At 46.1% G+C, this 20,731-nt stretch overlaps 1 protein-coding gene across 1 annotated transcript in view; it reads left to right on the top strand.

Moving 5' to 3' along the window:
• Window positions 1-2,247: 2,247 nt before the first annotated feature.
• The window catches only part of LOC120940448 (ATP-binding cassette sub-family A member 13-like), a 277,073-nt gene continuing 258,589 nt past the window's right edge, over window positions 2,248-20,731 (top strand). Inside the window, exon 1 of the mRNA XM_040353322.1 lies at window positions 2,248-2,407. Within this exon, the coding sequence (XP_040209256.1) occupies window positions 2,270-2,407 (138 nt within the window). The 5' untranslated portion in view covers window positions 2,248-2,269. The remainder of the gene's footprint in view (window positions 2,408-20,731) is intronic.

The following is a 20,731-nucleotide window of genomic DNA, read 5'->3' as shown; positions in this document are numbered from 1 at the left end:
CTCTTTTCCTCTCCTCTCCTTTCCCCTGAAGCTGACTTCAGGGGAGAGCACATGACCAGACCAGAGCCCCCTGTGAATAGATAAGTGATAAGTATATACATCTTCTTTTTACAGGGTAATTAAAATAAGAATTAGAAGGTGGGTGGGAGCAGTTTTAGGCTTAGTTAGTTAGAGCCTGTAAAGCCACTTTAAGATTTGTATTATTGTTTCTATTTAAAATAATGAAATAAAGGGAATATGATCTAACAAAGAACTTATGCCGCGTACACACGATCGTTCCATCCGATGAGAACGAACCGATGAAGATGACTGATTGTCAGTCGTGCCTACACACCAAAAAACGATCGTGTCAGAACGCTGTGATGTAAAACACAACGACGTGCTGAAAAAAATGAAGTTCAATGCTTCCAAGCATGCGTTGACTTGATTCTGAGCATGCGTGGATTTTTAACCGATGGTTTTGCCTACTAACGATAGTTTTTTTTCCCATCGGTTAGGAATCCATCGGTTAAATTTAAAACAAGATTGCTTTTTTTTAACCTATGGATAAATAACCGATGGGGCCCACACACGATCGGTTTTGACCGATGAAAACGGTCCATCAGACCATTCTCATCGGTTTAACCGATCGTGTATACGCGGCATAAGGTACAGTAAGGTAATGTATAGATATTATAGATGTAAAATCTAGAATGAGAGTGTATGAATTGTATATTATTATATCCGCATACGCAACCAATGCTAATGTTCAAATATGTGCTCACACATATTAAATCTAATGTTGCAATGTCCACAATCTTTATGTAAAATTGCACTTTATTCACTACACAAAGAATTTTCTGGGAAATGGATCCATCACCTTTAACCAGTTAAATGTGTGTTCAGAAATTCAAAACATGTGCATCAACTCAGGGGCGTATCTGCCACGAGGCAAACAAGGCATTTGCCTTAGGTGGAATTTTCCAGAGGGATGGCACAGCCCAGAATTAAACCAGAACCAAACGGCAGATCTGCAGGAGAGCTGCCTTGGCAGCTGCCATCAGGTCCTCCGGGATCCCTAGAGCAGGACATGCTTCTAGTGTTTGGCTGTGGACAGGGTTCACTGTGTGTTGGTTGGGAAGGGTGGGTGGGTAAAAAGGTAGGCGGCTGCTTCTGGGGTTGTCCCCGATTTTGCATTCACTTCCCCTGCATGGCTCTGTCAGTTATGCCTTACATGGGGCAGCGGCAGCAGATCAAAAGTGAATGGGGTGGCGGTGTGCGAGTGTAGTGTGTGGCTGGCTGTGTCCCTGGATCCCTCCCGTGTGTCTTGGTTCCCAGGTCCCTCCCTTGCGGTATCGACTCACCCCCCCGGCCAAGCGAATGTGCTGCTGATCAAATCATGAGTACCAGCTGCCCTCCTCTCTGCCCTGCTTCTCCTGGCTCTGAGTAGTACAGAGCATTCAGATCCTTGTTCCCTCTGACCCTGCCAGGCTATCTGCACCCCTCACTATGCACCCCACCCTCTGTCTACTCCTCTCCCTCACTATTCATCTTGCCATTACCCCATAGAATACCATACACCTCACTGTTCACCCTGCACCCACCCCATAGAACACTGCACCCCTCACTTTTCACCCTGCCCCCACACCTCAGAACCCTGTACCTCTTACCCTGCCTCACCACATAGAACACTGCACCCCTTACTTTTCACCCTGCCCCCACCACATAGAACCCTGCACCCCTCACCCTGCTCCACCCCATAGAACACTGCACCCCTCACTATACATCCTGCCCCCACCTCATAGAACACTGTACTCCCCACTATACACCCTGTCCCTACCTCATCTCAGAGAACCCTGCACCCCTCACTATACACCCCACCCCCACCTCATGGAGCACTGCATTCCCGGTCACCCGGCACAGGGGGGGGGGCACGGATTTTAGTCTTGCCCAGGGCAGCACAAAACCAAAATACACTACTGCATCAACTGTGTAATCCTCCACCATCTTTAGAAAGATTCACTCACCAGATGGGTGGACCTGGAATTCTAAATGCTAGATGCACATTTTCACCATTATCCCCGAGTATTTTATAGGAAAAAAAAGTTCAGATAAAATTATTTAACATTGTAATTATCTTTTGTAGCATGTAATTGTAATGTATTATTGAATATATATATTAAATATATATATATTATACTTTTTACTATATTTTCCTATATTGTTTGACCAAGAGAGTAATTTCGAGATGCTTTACTTTTGCCTTTTCAGGTATGCAACTTTCCCCTGGATGTACCTTATTTCTGGATTCTTTTCCAGTTCAGATGTTGCATTTATATTTTATATTTCCACAAACTGTATGCTTGGTCTTTGTACAATGTTGCTGACATTTCTGCCACGACTATTAGATGAGATTTCAAACATCGAGGTTAGTAAATCAGTAATACAAATTTTAAAATATGCAGTGTGTAACTCAGGATACAAATGGAATGTTAGTCAAAGTTTTTTTTATTTTTAACTAAAATGTAAAAAAGAAAGTGGAAGGTAATAGCCATTTTCAAGTTTTTATTGAGTATGTGTCCCTTCTAAAATGTAACCTTGGTTTCAAGTAATATTAGAGACTGCATATAAAAAAAATTTGTCTGTGTCTTCCTGATACAATATTCATGATACATTCCTGATACAACTTATAAAAAAATGATAATTCCCACTAAGATTCTAGAGATGAGTCAGCTCTGTTGTCAGCATCTTACTGCTGTGATCACATGCAATGTTTTTAGTCAAACACTCATAACCACTGTTTTAAGGCATATGACCACAGTACTACTAAAGCTCAGGCATATAAACAAATGGCGAATATGGATTTTATAGATTTTGTTTAGTGCTTTAGAACATTGCTTAGAAAACATTTTCAGTACGTCAGTGTCTCGATATGCCATTATTTATCAATATTGTGGTCATGACTCTAGCCTATTTTCTGTATTTTTCAAGTAGTCTATATGCTGCCTACCTAATAGCATACCTTCACTAACCAAATTAGCCCCGCTCCCCATTCCTGTGTCCTTATTAGTGTTGCTCACGAATATTCGCATTGCGAATATTCGACTCGAATATAGCATATTGGAGAAATCGCGCTATATTTCGAATTTCGCGGTGAATATTCGCAATTCCGAATATTCGATTTTTTACAATTTTTTTTTTAAAACAGATCACATCCTAGATATCTCCATCGACGTCTAAAAGCATTGCTGGTATGATTAGAGACCCTGGGCCGAGTAGCTGAAGCGTTCATTGAATTTTCCCGAAAAATCGCAATGCGATTATTCGGCAAACGCAATATCGCGCGATTATTTTCTTCGCCCCTATCTTCCGCATCAGATCGATTTTTACAGTTTCATTTTTAAAACAGATCACATCCTAGTGATCTCCATAGACGTCTAAAAGCATTGCTGGTATGATTAGAGACCTTGGGCCGAGTAGCTGAAGCGATCATTTTATATTGCCGAATATTCGCAATGCGAATATTCGGCAATAGGAATATTGCGCGATTATTTTCTCCGCCCTTTTGCATCAGAGCCAATCAGAGTTCTCCTTCCACACTCGTCAGAGGTTAGCAACCAATAGGAACCTGCCTGCATGGACATTATATAAGCTCACTCCCAGCACCATTTCATTGCAGATTCAGAAGCTGGCTAGAGAGTGTGGAGGCTGTTTCTGTGTTCCTGTGTCTTTGTTCCTGATTGATTTATATCATCATTAGCATAGTGCTGCATTGCTATTTAGTGATTCCAGTGCATCTTTTCCAGTATATCAACTGCTTTTTTCAAAGCAATAGACCCAAGAGCTTTTTTCAAAGCTACGTTTTGTGCTGTTTTGTGCTGTTTTGTTCATTTGTGTTACTGTTTGATCCTGCATCTTCGCTGTTCAGTGATATTTGCTAGAGATTTCAGTGCACATTTTGCTGAGCTTTCTAAAAGAGCTTTTCTAAAAGCTAAGTTTTGTTCATCTTGTGTTACTGTTTGATCTTGCAGGTTCGCTGTTCAGTGATATTTGCTAGGCATTTCAGTGCACATTTTGCTTAGTTTTTCCTAAAGAGCTTTTATAAAAGCTAAGTTTTGTGTTCAGTTTAGTTAAATTTTGTGTAGTAAGTGTACACACTGTTAGTGTACATTTATTTCATCTAGCTTAGCTTAGTGTGTGTTTAGTGTCTGTGTTTTGTGTTTAAAAAAAAAAAAAAAAAAAAAAAGTTAGTGTTTGTTTAGTGCTTTTTTTTTTCTTTAATTTTGTAGTCCTTGTCTTTGGTGTACTACTTTTCTTATAGTTTAGTAGCTGTCTGTGTACGTCTTTGTCTGCGTGCCTGTCTTGTAAAAAAAACACAAAAACACATTTTGTTCACATTTCCCCCCCCCAATAAAGTTTACCCCCCCCCACACACATATCAGCAATAATGAGCGGCATCCGTGGCCGTGGCAGCAGGGGTAGGGGAGTTACTCCCAGTGCTGGGTCGCTGCCAGCACGGGGTACCTCTCGTGCCCCTACTAGTGGTAGAGGATCGAGTGCAAGGGGAGTACGCCTGATCCGGGAGTTCTTCCCATCGGGCAGCCGCCCGATATTGCCATCTCAGGCTGAAGTAGTGGTGGACTACATGGGGCACAGCAGTGCCACTGAGTCGTCGGTCCCGACTCACAGTAGTACCACCATTACACCGGTGCCTGTAGTACCCCCCCCCCAGCCCCCAAGAATCCAGCATCTTACTGTTCGACAGCGACAGTGAGAGGGATATCTTGGGGGAGGCCATGCATCAGGCAGACCTTCAGCTCTGTCCTGATGGTCAGGACCTTTTTGAAGGGATGGATGAGGAGGATGGGATACCTGCTGGCAGTATCCCAGAGACATCCCTTCAAACTGGTGCTGCTGTTTTGGTGCAGGAAACAGCAGCACCTAGTCAGACCCATGCGTGGGTGAGGGGACAGCAGAGCCAGGCTAGAGGCTCCATGTCAGTTGGTTCCCTCAGACCAACACATCTCAGCCCTTGGTCTGACATCTCTGTGGGCGAAGAGGGTGACCCATCATGGTTGCCATCTGACGCGTCGGCTCACTACGTCAGTGACGACGGGGAAGGTAGGCACCCTGGTGAAACGGTGCGCCAGGTCACCACCAGGGAGACCATCGTCAGGGTCTCCACTGGTGATGGCAGCAGGAGGTGTCAGGAGGAGCAGCAGCAGCAGCAGCAGCAGCAGGCAGCTCCACCTGTGCGCACCGAGTCCCAGCAGGTGCAAGTAAGCGTCACCCCATCTGACAGGAGGGCGGTGCTGAAGTCACCTGTCTGGAACTACTTTACCCTGGTAGCAGACAACCCTACCGTGGCCATCTGCCGGATTTGTAAAGTGAGGGTGAAGAGAGGGAAGTGTTTGGCTCGGGTGGGTACCACAGCCCTGAACCAGCACCTGAGGATAAACCACTGGGCGGTGTTTGACGAGATGAAGCGTGGTGGTGGTAGCAGCGCCACCACCACAAGTGAGCAGGGTACAGCAGCCCCTGCCACATCTTCATCTCTTTCCAGCAGGTCATGCCCCCCCGCTCCCTCTAGTAGAGGTACTGGTACCGGCAGCCAGAACTCTACTTCCACAGCACCCTCCACGTCTGTGTCCCGCACTGCCGTCTGGCGCCAGGCGTCGATTTCAGACGCCTTTGACTGCACCACTCCCTTCCCCCCTGGAGACCGACGTGTGCGTTCCCTCAATGGGCTCCTGGCAAGGGTTATTGCCCAACATCTGCTGCCCTTCAACATAGTTGACAGCAAACCCTTCAGGCAGATGTTGGAGCAGGCCCAACCCCAATGGCGTGTCCCCAGCCGCCATTTCTTTGCCAGGACTGGTGTCCCTGCCCTACACCAGCACATTGTGCAGAATGTAACCCTGTCGCTGGATCACGCTGTCAGCGACAGGGTTCATCTGACAATGGATGGCTGGACCAGCAGGCATGGGCAGGGGCGCTACATCAGCTTCACGGCCCATTGGGTTTCCCTCCGAGGCGTCGGTGAGGGATCGGCGGCAACCGATCTTGTGGTGCCGCCCCGGGGTGTCCAGGGGAGAACTGCTGGTCTCCCTCAAGCCACTGTCTCCGCAGCTGCTGAGCCTCCCAGCAAGCGCCCCCGTAGCTACTCAAGTGTGGGGCACGTGCGCTGTCAGGCCGTGCTCCAGCTTGTTAGTTTAGGGGACCGGAGACACACTGGAGAAGAAGTGCTGAAAGCACTTCAGGCTCAGGTCCAGAAGTGGCTGACACCCCGAAGGCTCCAGGCAGGTATGGTTGTCTGCGATAACGGCAGCAACCTACTCGCCGCCCTCAGTGCTGGCAGTCTGACCCACGTTCCCTGTCTGGCACATGTCCTCAACCTGGTGGTGCAGAAGTTCCTGCGCACTTATCCCGGGTTGAGTGACATTGTGGCAAAGGCGCGTAGGATTGCCAGCCACTTCAGGCGCTCCCCAACCGCTACCGCGTCCCTGTCCAAGTTGCAGCGGAAGTACAGTCTGCCCCTTCACAGGCTGATTGTGGACAGTGTGACGCGGTGGAACTCCACCCTCCACATGCTGAAGAGGTTGTGGGAGCAGCAAAGGGCGGTGAGGGAGTACCTGATGGAACTAGGCACTGAGAGGGCTTCACCACAACTCCCTTTCATCGCCTGTGCGGAGTGGGGGCAGATAAAGCAGGTCTGCCAAGTGTTGTCCTCCTTCGAGCAGGCGACCAAGATGGTCAGCAGTGAGCACGTCGGCCTCAATAGCGTGCTGCCAATAGTGTTCATGCTGGAGAGCACACTAGATCGCCTGCTCGAAGCTGGGGAGAGTGCCTTGGTGGAGCAGGAGGAGTCAGCAATGCTCCACCGAGACCAGGGCCAGGACGAGGAGGAGGAGGAGGATGATGATGATGAGGAGGAGGTGGTTGCTGGTGTCGTCCCGGAGTCAGGGCCTGGTCAGGAGGGAGAGCCGGTGTTGGGGGCACCGATAGTCCGGGGGTTGGGCATCTCTGAGTTTGACCAGCAGCGCCTCAGGGATGAAGAGTCACACCTCATTCACCTGGCCAGCAGTGAGGAGTCACAGCGGGCTGTGCTCTTCCCCATGGCTGCCCACATGCTGAGATGCCTCAGGAGGGACCCCCGGGTTAAGACCATCAAGGCGAGGGATGATTTCTGGATGGCCACCCTTTTGGATCCCAGGTGCAAGGGGAAACTGGAGCAGTTCATCCCAGCCAGCCGGAGGCAGCACCGGATGGAGGAACTGCAGGCAGGCATTGTCAGACGGTTGGAGCAGGCAACTCCCCGGCCTCCAGTTGTCCCCCCTCATCTCACCCAGCAGGTGGCTGCACCCAGCAGCAGCCGAGCAGGGGACCTAATGGATGAGATGAGGATGTTCTTCCAAACCGAGCGACCCAGTACCAGCACCAGCAGCAGCAGCAGTCACCACCAGCGGCTGGCCCACATGGTGGCAGACTACATGGCGTCCGTCGGTGCTTCTGACAGTATGAGCACCGACGACCCCATGGAGTACTGGGTTGCCAGATTGGACACCTGCCGCGAGCTCGCTCAGTATGCGCTGGAGTTATTGTCTTGCCCCCCCTCCAGCGTACTATCTGAGCGGACATTCAGCGCGGCAGGTGGGGTGGTCACGGACAAGAGGACCCGTCTGTCCACAGACTCCGTGGACAGACTCACATTCATAAAGATGAATGAGTCCTGGATCGGCGGTGACTTTCTGGCACCCGTCGTCGGTTCAGGGCGCTGAAGGGTCCCTTGTCATGCATTCCCTGATGGAGCCCCGGACCTGATGTATTTACAGTGCTGAATATAACTATTTTAACATCTGAGAAAATCAATGTTAATATTTGGTACAGTAGGCTTTCTTTGCAATTACAGCGGTCAAACCTTTCTTGTAGTTTTACACCAGCTTTGCACACACTGGAGGAGGGATTTTGGCCCACTCCTCCACACAGATCTTCTCTACATCAGTCAGGTTTCTGGGCTCTCGCTGAGAAACACGAAGTTTGAGCTCCCTCCAAAGATTCTCTATTGGGTTTAGGTCTGGAGACTGGCTAGGCCACGCCAGAACCTTGATATGCTCCTTACAGAGCCAATCCTTGGTTATCCTGGCTGTGTGCTTTGGGTCATTGTCATGTTGGAAGACCCAGCCTCGACCCATCTTCAAAGCTCTAACTCAGGGAAGGAGGTTGTTGCCCAAAATCTCGCAATACATGGCCACGGTCATCCTCTCCTTAATACAGTGCAGTCACCCTGTCCCATGTGCAGAAAAACACCACCAAAGCATGATGCTACCACCACCATGCTTCACATTAGGGATGGCGTTCTTGGCATGGTACTCATCATTATTCTTCCTCCGAACACGGTTAGTGAAATTATGATCAAAAAGTTATATTATGGTCTCATCTGACCACATTATTTTCTCCCATGACTCCTCTGGATCAGTCAAGACACCTATGTCAGCAGTTATTTCACACCCTATATACTCTTATTAACACTGCTGTTCATCATGGCACCTCCTGCCCAAGTGATATGACTCTGTATCAACTACTACTGGTAATACTACTACTGCTGCTTCTGCTGCTGCTGCCCAGTCAAGACACCTATGTCAGCAGTTATTTCACACTCTATATACTCCTATTCCTACTGCTGTTCATCATGGCACCTCCTGCCCATGTGATATGACTCTGTATCAACTACTACTGGTAATACTACTACTGCTGTTTCTGCTGCCCAGTCAAGACACCTATGTCAGCAGTTATTTCACACCCTATATACTCTTATTAACACTGCTGTTCATCATGGCACCTCCTGCCCAAGTGATATGACTCTGTGTCAACTACTACTGTTAATACTACTACTGCTGCTTCTGCTGCTGCTGCCGCCCAGTCAATACACCTATGTCAGCAGTTATTTCACACTCTATATACTCCTATTCCTACTGCTGTTCATCATGGCACCTCCTTCCCATGTGATATGACTCTGTATCAACTACTACTGGTAATACTACTACTGCTGCTTCTGCTGCCCAGTCAAGACACCTATGTCAGCAGTTATTTCACACCCTATATACTCTTATTAACACTGCTGTTCATCATGGCACCTCCTGCCCAAGTGATATGACTCTGTATCAACTACTACTGCTAATACTACTACTGCTGCTTCTGCTGCTGCTGCCCAGTCAAGACACCTATGTCAGCAGTTATTTCACACTCTATATACTCCTATTCCTACTGCTGTTCATCATGGCACCTCCTGCCCATGTGATATGACTCTGTATCAACTACTACTGGTAATACTACTACTGCTGCTTCTGCTGCTGCTGCCGCCCAGTCAATACACCTATGTCAGCAGTTATTTCACACTCTATATACTCCTATTCCTACTGCTGTTCATCATGGCACCTCCTTCCCATGTGATATGACTCTGTATCAACTACTACTGGTAATACTACTACTGCTGCTTCTGCTGCCCAGTCAAGACACCTATGTCAGCAGTTATTTCACACCCTATATACTCTTATTAACACTGCTGTTCATCATGGCACCTCCTGCCCAAGTGATATGACTCTGTATCAACTACTACTGCTAATACTACTACTGCTGCTTCTGCTGCTGCTGCCCAGTCAAGACACCTATGTCAGCAGTTATTTCACACTCTATATACTCCTATTCCTACTGCTGTTCATCATGGCACCTCCTGCCCAAGTGATATGACTCTGTATCAACTACTACTGTTAATACTACTACTGCTGCTTCTGCTGCTGCTGCCGCCCAGTCAATACACCTATGTCAGCAGTTATTTCACACTCTATATACTCCTATTCCTACTGCTGTTCATCATGGCACCTCCTGCCCATGTGATATGACTCTGTATCAACTACTACTGTTAATACTACTACTGCTGCTTCTGCTGCTGCTGCCGCCCAGTCAATACACCTATGTCAGCAGTTATTTCACACTCTATATACTCCTATTCCTACTGCTGTTCATCATGGCACCTCCTGCCCATGTGATATGACTCTGTATCAACTACTACTGGTAATACTACTACTGCTGCTTCTGCTGCCCAGTCAAGACACCTATGTCAGCAGTTATTTCACACCCTATATACTCTTATTAAGACTGCTGTTCATCATGGCACCTCCTGCCCAAGTGATATGACTCTGTATCAACTACTACTGCTAATACTACTACTGCTGCTTCTGCTGCTCAGTCAATACACCTATGTCAGCAGTTAATTCACACTCTATATACTCCTATTACCACTGCTGTTCATCATGGCACCTCCTGCCCAAGTGATATGACTCTGTATTGTCAATGTCTACTACTACTACTACTGCTCAATCAAGACACCTATGTCACTAGTTATTTGCCACTCTATACTACTATTACCACTACTGATGCTGCTGCTGCTGTTCATCATGGCACCTCTTGCCCGAGTGATTTGACACTGTATTGTCAATGTCTACTACTACTATTACAGCTCAGTCAAGACACCTGTGTCCCAATTTTTTGGTACACTATTGACTACTATGACCACTACTGATGCTGTAAAGTATTCCCCAAGTGTTTTTATGCTTTCTATTACTATTACCACTACTGCTTGTAAATCATGCCTGTGTGATACTTAGTGGGAATGCTTTAATAAGCATTCCCAGTATGGATACCCGTAAATGTATTAATCTTAATTAGTGTGAATGCTTTAATAAACATTTCCAGTATTGATATACGTAAATTTAGTAATCTTATTATTCCTTACGTTTTTTGGTTCTGCGTAACTTCGGCATACTTTCAGCTATTGAGACTGTGATACATTTGCCTATATGTCTCAGTTTACTGCTCCCTGCTAGCCAGGTTATTGATGTGCTAATGTCCCCTCACTATTTCTAAAGGTTAATTGATCTATCGTGTTGTGTGAAGGAGAGCTGGGTTTAAGTGGCTTGTGTTAATTATTCTGATTGCTTCATTGTGGTAATTATCTCTCTATATGCGGGGTCGAGCGGTCTGGTTGATGTATTCAGTACAGCTAGTGCTCAGCGTCATTGATGTCATTGTCTAAAGAAAATGTGTTTCAGCATCGGCCCCGTCGTGTCTGCCTATAATCTGTATGGAAGCCCCAGTGTGAGGGGGGCGGAGATTTGTCATTGTAACAGTTTTGGAAATGACATATAAGCTGTGTGTTATAACATTAAAGTCTGTGTTGTTCAAGCAGTAAGCTTGTCTCATGTGTGGCTTTCTGGGCGATTCCAGGGATATCCCTCCTCGTGGAATATTGGGGTGATTTTCGTTATGGGAAGAAGGGAACGTTGACGGGGATATCATACCGATACCGTCACAATTGGTTGGTAGCAGTGGGATTTATCCCTTCTATTCCCCTTCACACCCGGATTCCAAGCAGACACTGGAAGAACTACTGGAAGTTCGTGGAAGGATTGCTAGCAACAAAACCAAGCGGGTCATCATAGCAGAATCAATGGAGCTAGACCAGGAGGACGGGATTGCAGCAACGCCAGCAGTACAAGAGATGGAGACACCAGTGATTCAGGAGGAGGAATCGCCAGCCAACAAGCTAATGAGAGAGAAGCTAGCGTGGTTCGGCCCGAACCCAACGCCAGATGTGGTACTGAAAGTGATGGACCTGTTAGCGAAGGAGGCTAAAGAAATAAGAGACGCGGAGCTACAGAAGGATAAACAAATAAGGGACGCAGAACTACAGTTAAAACTGGCAGCAGTCCAACAAGCAGCCGCACATTCTCCAAACAGTGAGTACAGCACAGCAGACGCAAGGAAGATTCCGTTTAGCGCTTTTAAAGCTTTTGATGAAAAGGACTGTGAGATTGATAACTTCCTGGCGGATTTTGAGCGACAATGTAACCTGCACCGAATAGCTAGAGGAGACTGGGTTGCAGTATTGTCGGGCAAACTGTCAGGCAAAGCTTCTGATGCTTTCCGGACCGTGCCAGATCAGGATATTCATAGCTATGCCCGGGTTAAAGAAGTTCTCCTGGCTCGTTATGCAGTAACCCCAGAGTCCCACCGACAGAAGTTCAGGGACTCACGCAAAACCACGAAAGACTCTTATGCGGAATGGGCATGCCAATTGTCCCGGTCGGCCTCTAACTGGGCTAACAGCAGCCAGGCCACCACCGCAGAGGACATTTTGCAACTAATGCTCCTGGAGCAATTTTACAATCACATCCAGACGGACGTCAAAGATTGGGTGAGAGATCGCAGGCCCATGACTCTACCAGAGGCCGCGAAGTTGGCGGATGAATATGCAGATACTCGCAAGACGAACCAGGTCACACCACAGGAACAACCTCCACCACAAACGGTGCCCTCACACCCACCAACCGCTAGATACCAACCTCCTAACAGACCGGTGACATCTAGCCCTCGCTATCATCGCCAGGAGGGCAACGAACAACGCTGCTTCCGGTGCAAACAGCTGGGTCACTTCAAGCAGAATTGCCCCATGAATGACAACACCAGGTCAAATTGGTCTCAACCTGGGTACCGCCCACCAGCAGCAGCCCATTGTGTAGACTCGGCTTGGGATCCAAAGGAGCTGGGTCAGGAAGAACCATTGGGCACTCCTTACGAAGCCCTCATGGTACAATCTGTTATTACGGACAACAGGGAACACCATTGTCAGCTGGTCATGGGCGACAGCCCTGAGCCGGAGGGGCCCTGGAGGGAGCTGGGCAGAAAGAGGCACCGCCGGCCACCCTTCAAGAAGAAGAGGTCCTGGAAGCCGTATAACAAGCTGACCTGGGAGGAGAAGAAGCGACTGGAGGAGAGGGAGTCGCAGCGGGCGTCCCAGATGCGTGCCGAGATGTTCGCCAAGGGCCCACCGGTGGCCCCTTACACCACCACCCAGTTCCTGATGATGAAGGACCACATGGAGAGCCTGCAGGACATGAGCAAGCAGGAGCTGATCCGTGAGTACATAGAGCTGGAGGAGTGCATAAGCCGCATGGAGGAGGAGAACAACCACCTGAGGTCACAGCAGCATGAACTGGAGATGGAGCTGGAGAAGCTCCAAGAGGAGAACCGGCGGCTGCGGAGGGAGCAGGGGGTGGCTGACCTTATGGGGCTCTGATTACCCTCCCCCCCCCCCCCGGACTCTGAGCACCAGTGCTACAGCATTTCAACAAATATAACTTTTTCTTTTTATGAATCTCCTGGGATTGTCACTTCAGAGCCATAACCTGCCCCCTCCCATAGCGGGACACCTAGACGGCGGCGCACAGACCCATTCGCTGTCTTCACACTGACTTCTGTTGACTTTGCAGATCGCACAAAGACTTGGGGACTGACCGGCGTGTGATCTGACGACCCGGTGACATACCTGAGTCTGAAGCAGTTGCCAAGGGAGGTCAGTCATGCCAAACGGAGTTAACCTCTGACTAATAGCTCTGAACCCGTCAACCCTACTGGACCAGGGAAGGTCCAACCGGGTTTGCCGGAGCAGGGAGCAAAAGGGGGGCCATTGTGATACATTTGCCTATATGTCTCAGTTTACTGCTCCCTGCTAGCCAGGTTATTGATGTGCTAATGTCCCCTCACTATTTCTAAAGGTTAATTGATCTATTGTGTTGTGTGAAGGAGAGCTGGGTTTAAGTGGCTTGTGTTAATTATTCTGATTGCTTCATTGTGGTAATTATCTCTCTATATGCGGGGTCGAGCGGTCTGGTTGATGTATTCAGTACAGCTAGTGCTCAGCGTCATTGATGTCATTGTCTAAAGAAAATGTGTTTCAGCATCGGCCCCGTCGTGTCTGCCTATAATCTGTATGGAAGCCCCAGTGTGAGGGGGGCGGAGATTTGTCATTGTAGCAGTTTTGGAAATGACATATAAGCTGTGTGTTATAACATTAAAGTCTGTGTTGTTCAAGCAGTAAGCTTGTCTCATGTGTGGCTTTCTGGGCGATTCCAGGGATATCCCTCCTCGTGGAATATTGGGGTGATTTTCGTTATGGGAAGAAGGGAACGTTGACGGGGATATCATACCGATACCGTCACAGAGACCATTCAACTGTAAAAATGTTCGTCTCGTTCAGCTAATGATGGGACTTCTTCAAGTTTTTTTCTACTTTTTACACTTTTATAAATTTTAAGCTTTTAGACCCTTTTTTTTAACATTGAAGTCAATGAGAACATCCTTTTCCCCTTTGAATTCACATGCCCTGCCAAAAGTTTCAGCTACTTCATACTTTCACTTACAGACACTGAAAAAACTTTAAAGCGGTCACAAAATATTTAGCTATCCGGCTATGACTTTTCAGATCGTTATCGTTTACAATTTTTTGGTGAAAACGCAATTTACGTTTTGCGAATTTTTCACAAAAATGCAATCGGTTATAATGTAATCCTATGGAGGGGATTTAGAGTCTGTCATGTGACCTTAACATTGGAGATCTTTGTAATTAAAAATATCTTTAGAAAAAGGGGAAACAAATTGGTCTCACGCCCACAAGATCTACTTTTCATACACAATTTTTATATCAAAACGTAGCTATGCTTGTCTGGTTTATGGCAATGTGATCAATTCTGCGATACGTATTTTAGTTTTAGTTATTGGAGCAACAGCCAGAAATTATGTCTCATAGACTCTCATGTTAAATTATCTAAAAAATGTTGCTGCAGAACTCACAAAGACGCTCTTTTCTAAATCGCAGACATGGCCACATTTTTAAGTTTATCAACATAAATTTCATATCGATGCGTTTACAAGGGCCGTGTATTTCAAACGGTGTAGTCGTTGTATCGATCGCATGTACAGTTGAGGATTTATTAAGCTTTGTTTGGAGGCTTAAATCATGTATTAGATCTGTGAATTAAAAGCGTTTGTAATGTTATTTCTTTCCATAAATAACTTTCCTGACCTCAGTGCAATATTCCTCCTCACTGACCTGGGGGGGAGGGGAAACCTATTGAGGGGGGAGGGGCGACCAGGAAGTCAGCATACTCTATACTTTGCAGATAGAGAAAGAAGCTGTGTGTCCTAAAGATAGTGTAGTGGTTATGGTGAATGTCTTTGGCAAGGGGCTCACCAATTAAGCTATTCAGCATTCCCACTCGCATTTTCCTCAGGAAATGCATTGTCTAGTTATATTATATTTTAATACTCCTGCTGCTGCCTCCATGCTGAGTAAAGCTTCATGACCTCTCTGGCACAGCGGATCCACCAACAGCCTCCGCTACAAGCTACCAGACCGGATCTAAACAGCAAGTGTAACTATAACAATGAACCTTATGTTAAACCCTGTTTTGCGGCATTTATACTGCAACCATTGGGCTGTCTGCAAGAGCTCATCTGCATTCTCTCTCTTTCTTGCTCTCCCTCTCTCTCTCTTTGTATATATATATATATTGTTGCTTTTGTTATGTTCATTTTTCAACAGTTTATTTTGTGTTCGTCGTGTCTGTGTCGTGTGCTTTAGTTTGTCCTAGGTTACTGTTAAATAAAATAATAGTATAAAATGTTTTTGCTTATTATGAAGTTAAATGTGTTGATGTTGATTTGTTTGATGTGAAGTTAGATGTGTTGAAAAACCTACAACTCTATCTCAAAAAGAAATGAAACATTTCCAAAAAATAAGATTTTTTAATACAAAAATAAATTCAAATATAACTATCAATGCGTTTCTGAATGCGTTCCAGTTCCGCAATATGATCCGATTGCTGCTGCTCTAGCAGAGCATTTTGTTGTGTTAGGTAGCGGATCTTCCGCTGGTTTTGCAGGATCCTCTGGTGGGTCTTTTTGATGAGTCTGTTCTGCCTTCTCAGATCTCTTGATGCTGTTAGGATATAATAAAAAAACATTTGGATTTCAAAGAACGTTACCAAATAAATAAAATATTTTTTTTTGCTTATTAATCAATCATTATCATGTGTATACACTTGTTATGTGTCTAACACATCCCGGGAGTGCAGAATTATTAGGCAAATGAGTATTTGGACCACATCATCCTCTTTATGCATGTTGTCTTACTCCAAGCTGTATAGGCTCGAAAGCCTACTACCGATTAGGCATATTAGGTAATGTACATCTCTGTAATGAGAAGGTGTGTGGTCTAATGACATCAACACTCTATATCAGGTGTGCATAATTATTAGTCAATTTCCTTTTCTTTGGCAAAATGGGCCAAAAGAAGGACTTGACAGACTCTGAAAAGTCCAAAATAGAGAGATATCTAGCAGAGGGATGCAGCACTCTTAAAATTGCAAAGCTTCTGAAGCGTGATCATCAAACAAAAGAAGCGTGTGGAAAAACAAAGGTGCAAAATAACTGCCCATGAACTGAGAAAAGTTAAGCGTGCAGCTGCCAAGATGCCACTTGCCACCAGATTGGCCATATTTCAGAGCTGCAACATCACTGGGGTGCCCAAAAGCACAAGGTGTGCAATACCCAGAGACATGGCCAAGGTAAGAAAGGCTGAAAGACGACGACCACTGAACAAGACACACAAGCTGCAACGTCAAGACTGTGCCAATAAATATCTCAAGAAAGATTTTTCTAAGGTTTTATGGACTGCTGAAATGAGAGTGAGTCTTGATGGGCCAGATGGAAGAGCCCGTGGCTGGATTGGTAAAGGGCAGGGAGCTCCAGTCCGACTCAGACGCCAGCAAGGTGGTGGTGGAGTACTGGTTTGGGCTGGTATCATCAAAGATGAGCTTGTGGGGCCTTTTCGGATTGAGGATGGAGTCAAGCTCAACTCCCAGTCCTACTGCCAGATTATGGAAGAGACCTTCTTCAAGCAGTGGTACAGGAAGAAGTGACCATCCTTCAAGAAAAACATGATTTTCATGCAGGACAATGCTCCATCACACGTGTCAAAGTACTCCACAGCGTGGCTGGCAAGAAAGGGTATTAAATAAAAAAAAGTAATGACATGGCCTCCTTGTTGACCTGATCTGAACCCCATTGAGAACCTGTGGTCCATCATCAAATGTGGGATTTACAAGGAGGGAAAACAGTACACCTCTCTGAACAGTGTCTGGGAGGCTGTGGTTGCTGCTGCACGCAATGTTGATGGTGAACAGATCAAAACACTGACAGAATCCATGGATGTCAGGCTTTTGAGTGTCCTTGCAAAGAAAGGTGGCTATATTGGTCACTGATTTGTTTTTGTTTTGTTTTTAAATGTCAGAAATGTGTATTTGTGAATGTTGAGATGTTATATTGGTTTCACTGTTAAAAATAAATCATTGAAATGGGTATCTATTTATTTTTTTGTTAAGTTGCCTAATAATTCTGCACAGTAATAGTAGTCACCTGCACACACAGATATCCCCCGAAAATAACTAACATTAAAAACAAACTAAAAACTACTTCCAAAAAAATTCAGCTTTGATATTAATGAGTTTTTGGGGTTCATTGAGAACATGGTTGTTGTTCAATAATAAAATGAATCCTCAAAAATACAACTTGCCTAATAATTATGCACTACCTGTATACTTCTAGCATCAATACCATATTATGGTTCTACAATCTGACAGGTGCGCTTTATATGTTGTCCATTTTTATATCTACATTTTATTGTTGAAATGTTATTAATCATTGTGCACATATTTACCTTCCTGAACGAGGCTCACAGGACCGCTGTCTTCCTCCTGCTCTTCTGCTTGAGAAGTTGGGGTGGTGGGGGGGGGGAAGCTCCTCAGCTTGCTCCTCAACAGGAGCTGGGGTTGGGGAGTGGGAGGGCCCTGGCTGCTCCTCCTCATCCATCTCCTCCTCTGCCGCATCCTCCTCTGCCGCATCCTCCTCCTCCTCCTCATCGGCCTGGCGACTTCTGCGCTTGGCGTGCACAGCTGGTATTGGAGCACCTATAATAACACAATGTTCATATATTATAAAAATGTTTTCTAATGACGTATGCAAATTCTGTGTACTCTGCTGTATTGTATATGAATACAAATTGATTTATATAGACAGTTAACCAATGGGACAATGTTATATTAAAGGGTCTTGTGGGCACTACAGGGGACTGAGCGTGAGCTGGGATGCCACCATGTTAAAATGAGCTGTTTTTGTCTCCTTTGTTTTGTTCAGACGATCTCATGTTAAAAAAAGGGCCTAATGGAGCACACGGGATTACTATAACAACCCCACGCCTAACACAGGAATTTAGTGGGAATCTATATATATAAAACTCAACGTGTGTGTGCATGTATGTATGTATGTATGTATGTTCCAGCATCACGTACAAACGGCTAAAGATATTTACATGAAACTTGGCACACAGGTTACTTATATGTCAGCCACAAACATAGGATAGGTGGTTTAACCCTTACCCACCCCCATTTGCCATGGTCAGGGTTTTTCTTTAAAGTCCCATGCAAAGCAATGGGAAAAGTATGTTCCCACATAACTTCTGTGTTCCTGTCTGCTGTCCCATGTCTTTTTTCAACAGTACTATGAATACCTTGGCTGGTGGTGATATATGTTAGCACAACATGGCATCTTGGTTAACAACATCTGACCTTACATGAATTACATATGACCTTACATAACTGTCACCAAAGGAGCTGCGGTGGCTCCACGCGATTGCCACTGCGCTGACAAGTGATTCACCTCTGCAGCTAGGGGTTCGGATCCCGCTCTCGGCTACATGTGAATTGAGTTTGGTGGTCTCAGCCCCGCCCCCGGTGGGTGTGCTATGCGAGGTTGGGTTGGGAGGACCCCCTCACACCCGCCATTGCCAACCGGGGCATGGAGAAAGGTGGCAGATTGCCTCTGGGGGAGGCCTCCCAACTCCTGCAGGCCGGCTCCTCTCTCTTTCGAGTTCACGCACGAAATACACTTTTGAAAAAAAAAACATAACTGTCAACAATAACTTACCTGGATGATATCTATCCCGAAGACGTCTGACCTGATCCATTTGGCGCCTCTTCAGGTCAGACCACTTCTTCACAATCGCCTTGTGGTCGTGTTGGCCGCCAAAGTCAGTGATTAGGGCGCTGACCACAGCCCTTTTCTCTGGCTGCCTGCGGAGCAGGTCGTATCCTGTTTCCAGGAACTTCTGCAAGATGAAGAACAAAGTATATTGTAATACTTCTGTTGACAGCCTTATGGATATATGACGTAAATGTATGCTATTCAACAATTGGAAGCATTCTCGCCTTATTAATCAATGACAGGGGTAACATGACAGATTTTATATCCTGCCATTTCGGTCGCCACCTTTTTTGCATAAATATAGCAGCCATTATCATTTGCATAATTATGAATATATTATTAACAACACAGGATACACGTATAGGGGAGATATGCGTTGCTAACTCTTTTCCCTGTCAGGAGCCTAACGCCCCGGGGGGTCAGAGACGGGACCTTTTCGGAGGACCACTGACGTATGTACCCGTCGCAGTTTTTTGTGATGTCACTCTTTAGGTGTGTGCACATTTTTCACTGCACCGGGTGGAGTTTTTGGGTTGTGTTTTGCACGCCACAGGCTTTTCAACAGAAAAAAAACAGCTGGAGGCAGAATGGTTGCAAAACACTACGGGTTTGTTACCTAACTCTGGGTTTCAAGACCAGTCCACCTCCAGCTGTTGCAAAACTACTACTCCCATCAGCCACGGTCTGTCAGTGCATGTTAAGAATTTTACTTTTGCTGCATCTAGGGTGCCACAGTTTAGAGACCCGTGCATAAAGGCCTGAAAAATGGGGGCCTGCAGAACTTACAATACTAGAAGTGCCAGCATTCCCAGGCATGCTGGAAGTTGTAGTTCTGCAACATCTAAAGGGCAATATGTATTCGAACGTCCTTGGGCCTTGAGGACACTGAAGTCAGGACGTTCGCATACGTCCTATGTCCAAAAAAATGTTAAATTCATTATGCTAAATAACAAGGAAAAGTGCCTAAATACACATTTGCCAACCAGGGTGTCTGCAGCTGTCCAGGCATGCTGGGACTTGTAGTTTTGTAAAAGCAGGAGACACATTTTTTGTGAAATACTAATATCTGATCATATATGCTAACTTTTAAACTAGACTAAAATGCAGTTGAAGATAATGAAATAACAGTGGTCAAAATACTTACACAAATCAGCAACTTTTCCTCAGATACAGTGAAATTACTTCCAACCATCTTGCTCTGCGATTGCGTTGCGATCATAAAGTTGGAAACTGGCAAGGGTCCAGGAAATGGTCGCGTGTTGTTCGCGTGTTGATTGCGCTGCTTGGACCGAGATGGGTCCATATGGCTTCGGCTGTATGGACCACAGTAACTATTTTCCCTGTCAGGAGCCTAACGCCCCGGGGGGTCAGAGACGGGACCTTTTCGGAGGACCACTGACGTATGCAACCGTCGCAGTTTTTTGTGATGTCACTCTTTAGGTGTGTGCAAATTTTTCCTTGCACCGGGTGGAGTTTTTGGGTTGTGTTTTGCACGCCACAGGCTTTTCAACAGAAAAAAACCAGCTGGAGACAGAATGGTTGCAAAACACTATGGGTTTGTTACCTAACTCTGGGTTTCAAGACCAGTCCACCTCCAGCTGTTGCAAAACTACTACTCCCATCAGCCACGGTCTGTCAGTGCATGCTAAGAATTTTACTTTTGCTGCATCTAGGGTGCCACAGTTTAGAGACCCGTGCATAAAGGCCTGAAAAATGGGGGCCTGCAGAACTTACAATACTAGAAGTGCCAGCATTCCCAGGCATGCTGGAAGTTGTAGTTCTGCAACATCTAAAGGGCAATATGTATTCGAACGTC

Source organism: Rana temporaria, chromosome 5, assembly GCF_905171775.1.
Source record: "Rana temporaria chromosome 5, aRanTem1.1, whole genome shotgun sequence".
Taxonomy (NCBI): Eukaryota; Metazoa; Chordata; class Amphibia; order Anura; family Ranidae; genus Rana; species Rana temporaria.
This window is presented reverse-complemented; position numbering and strand designations above follow the sequence as displayed.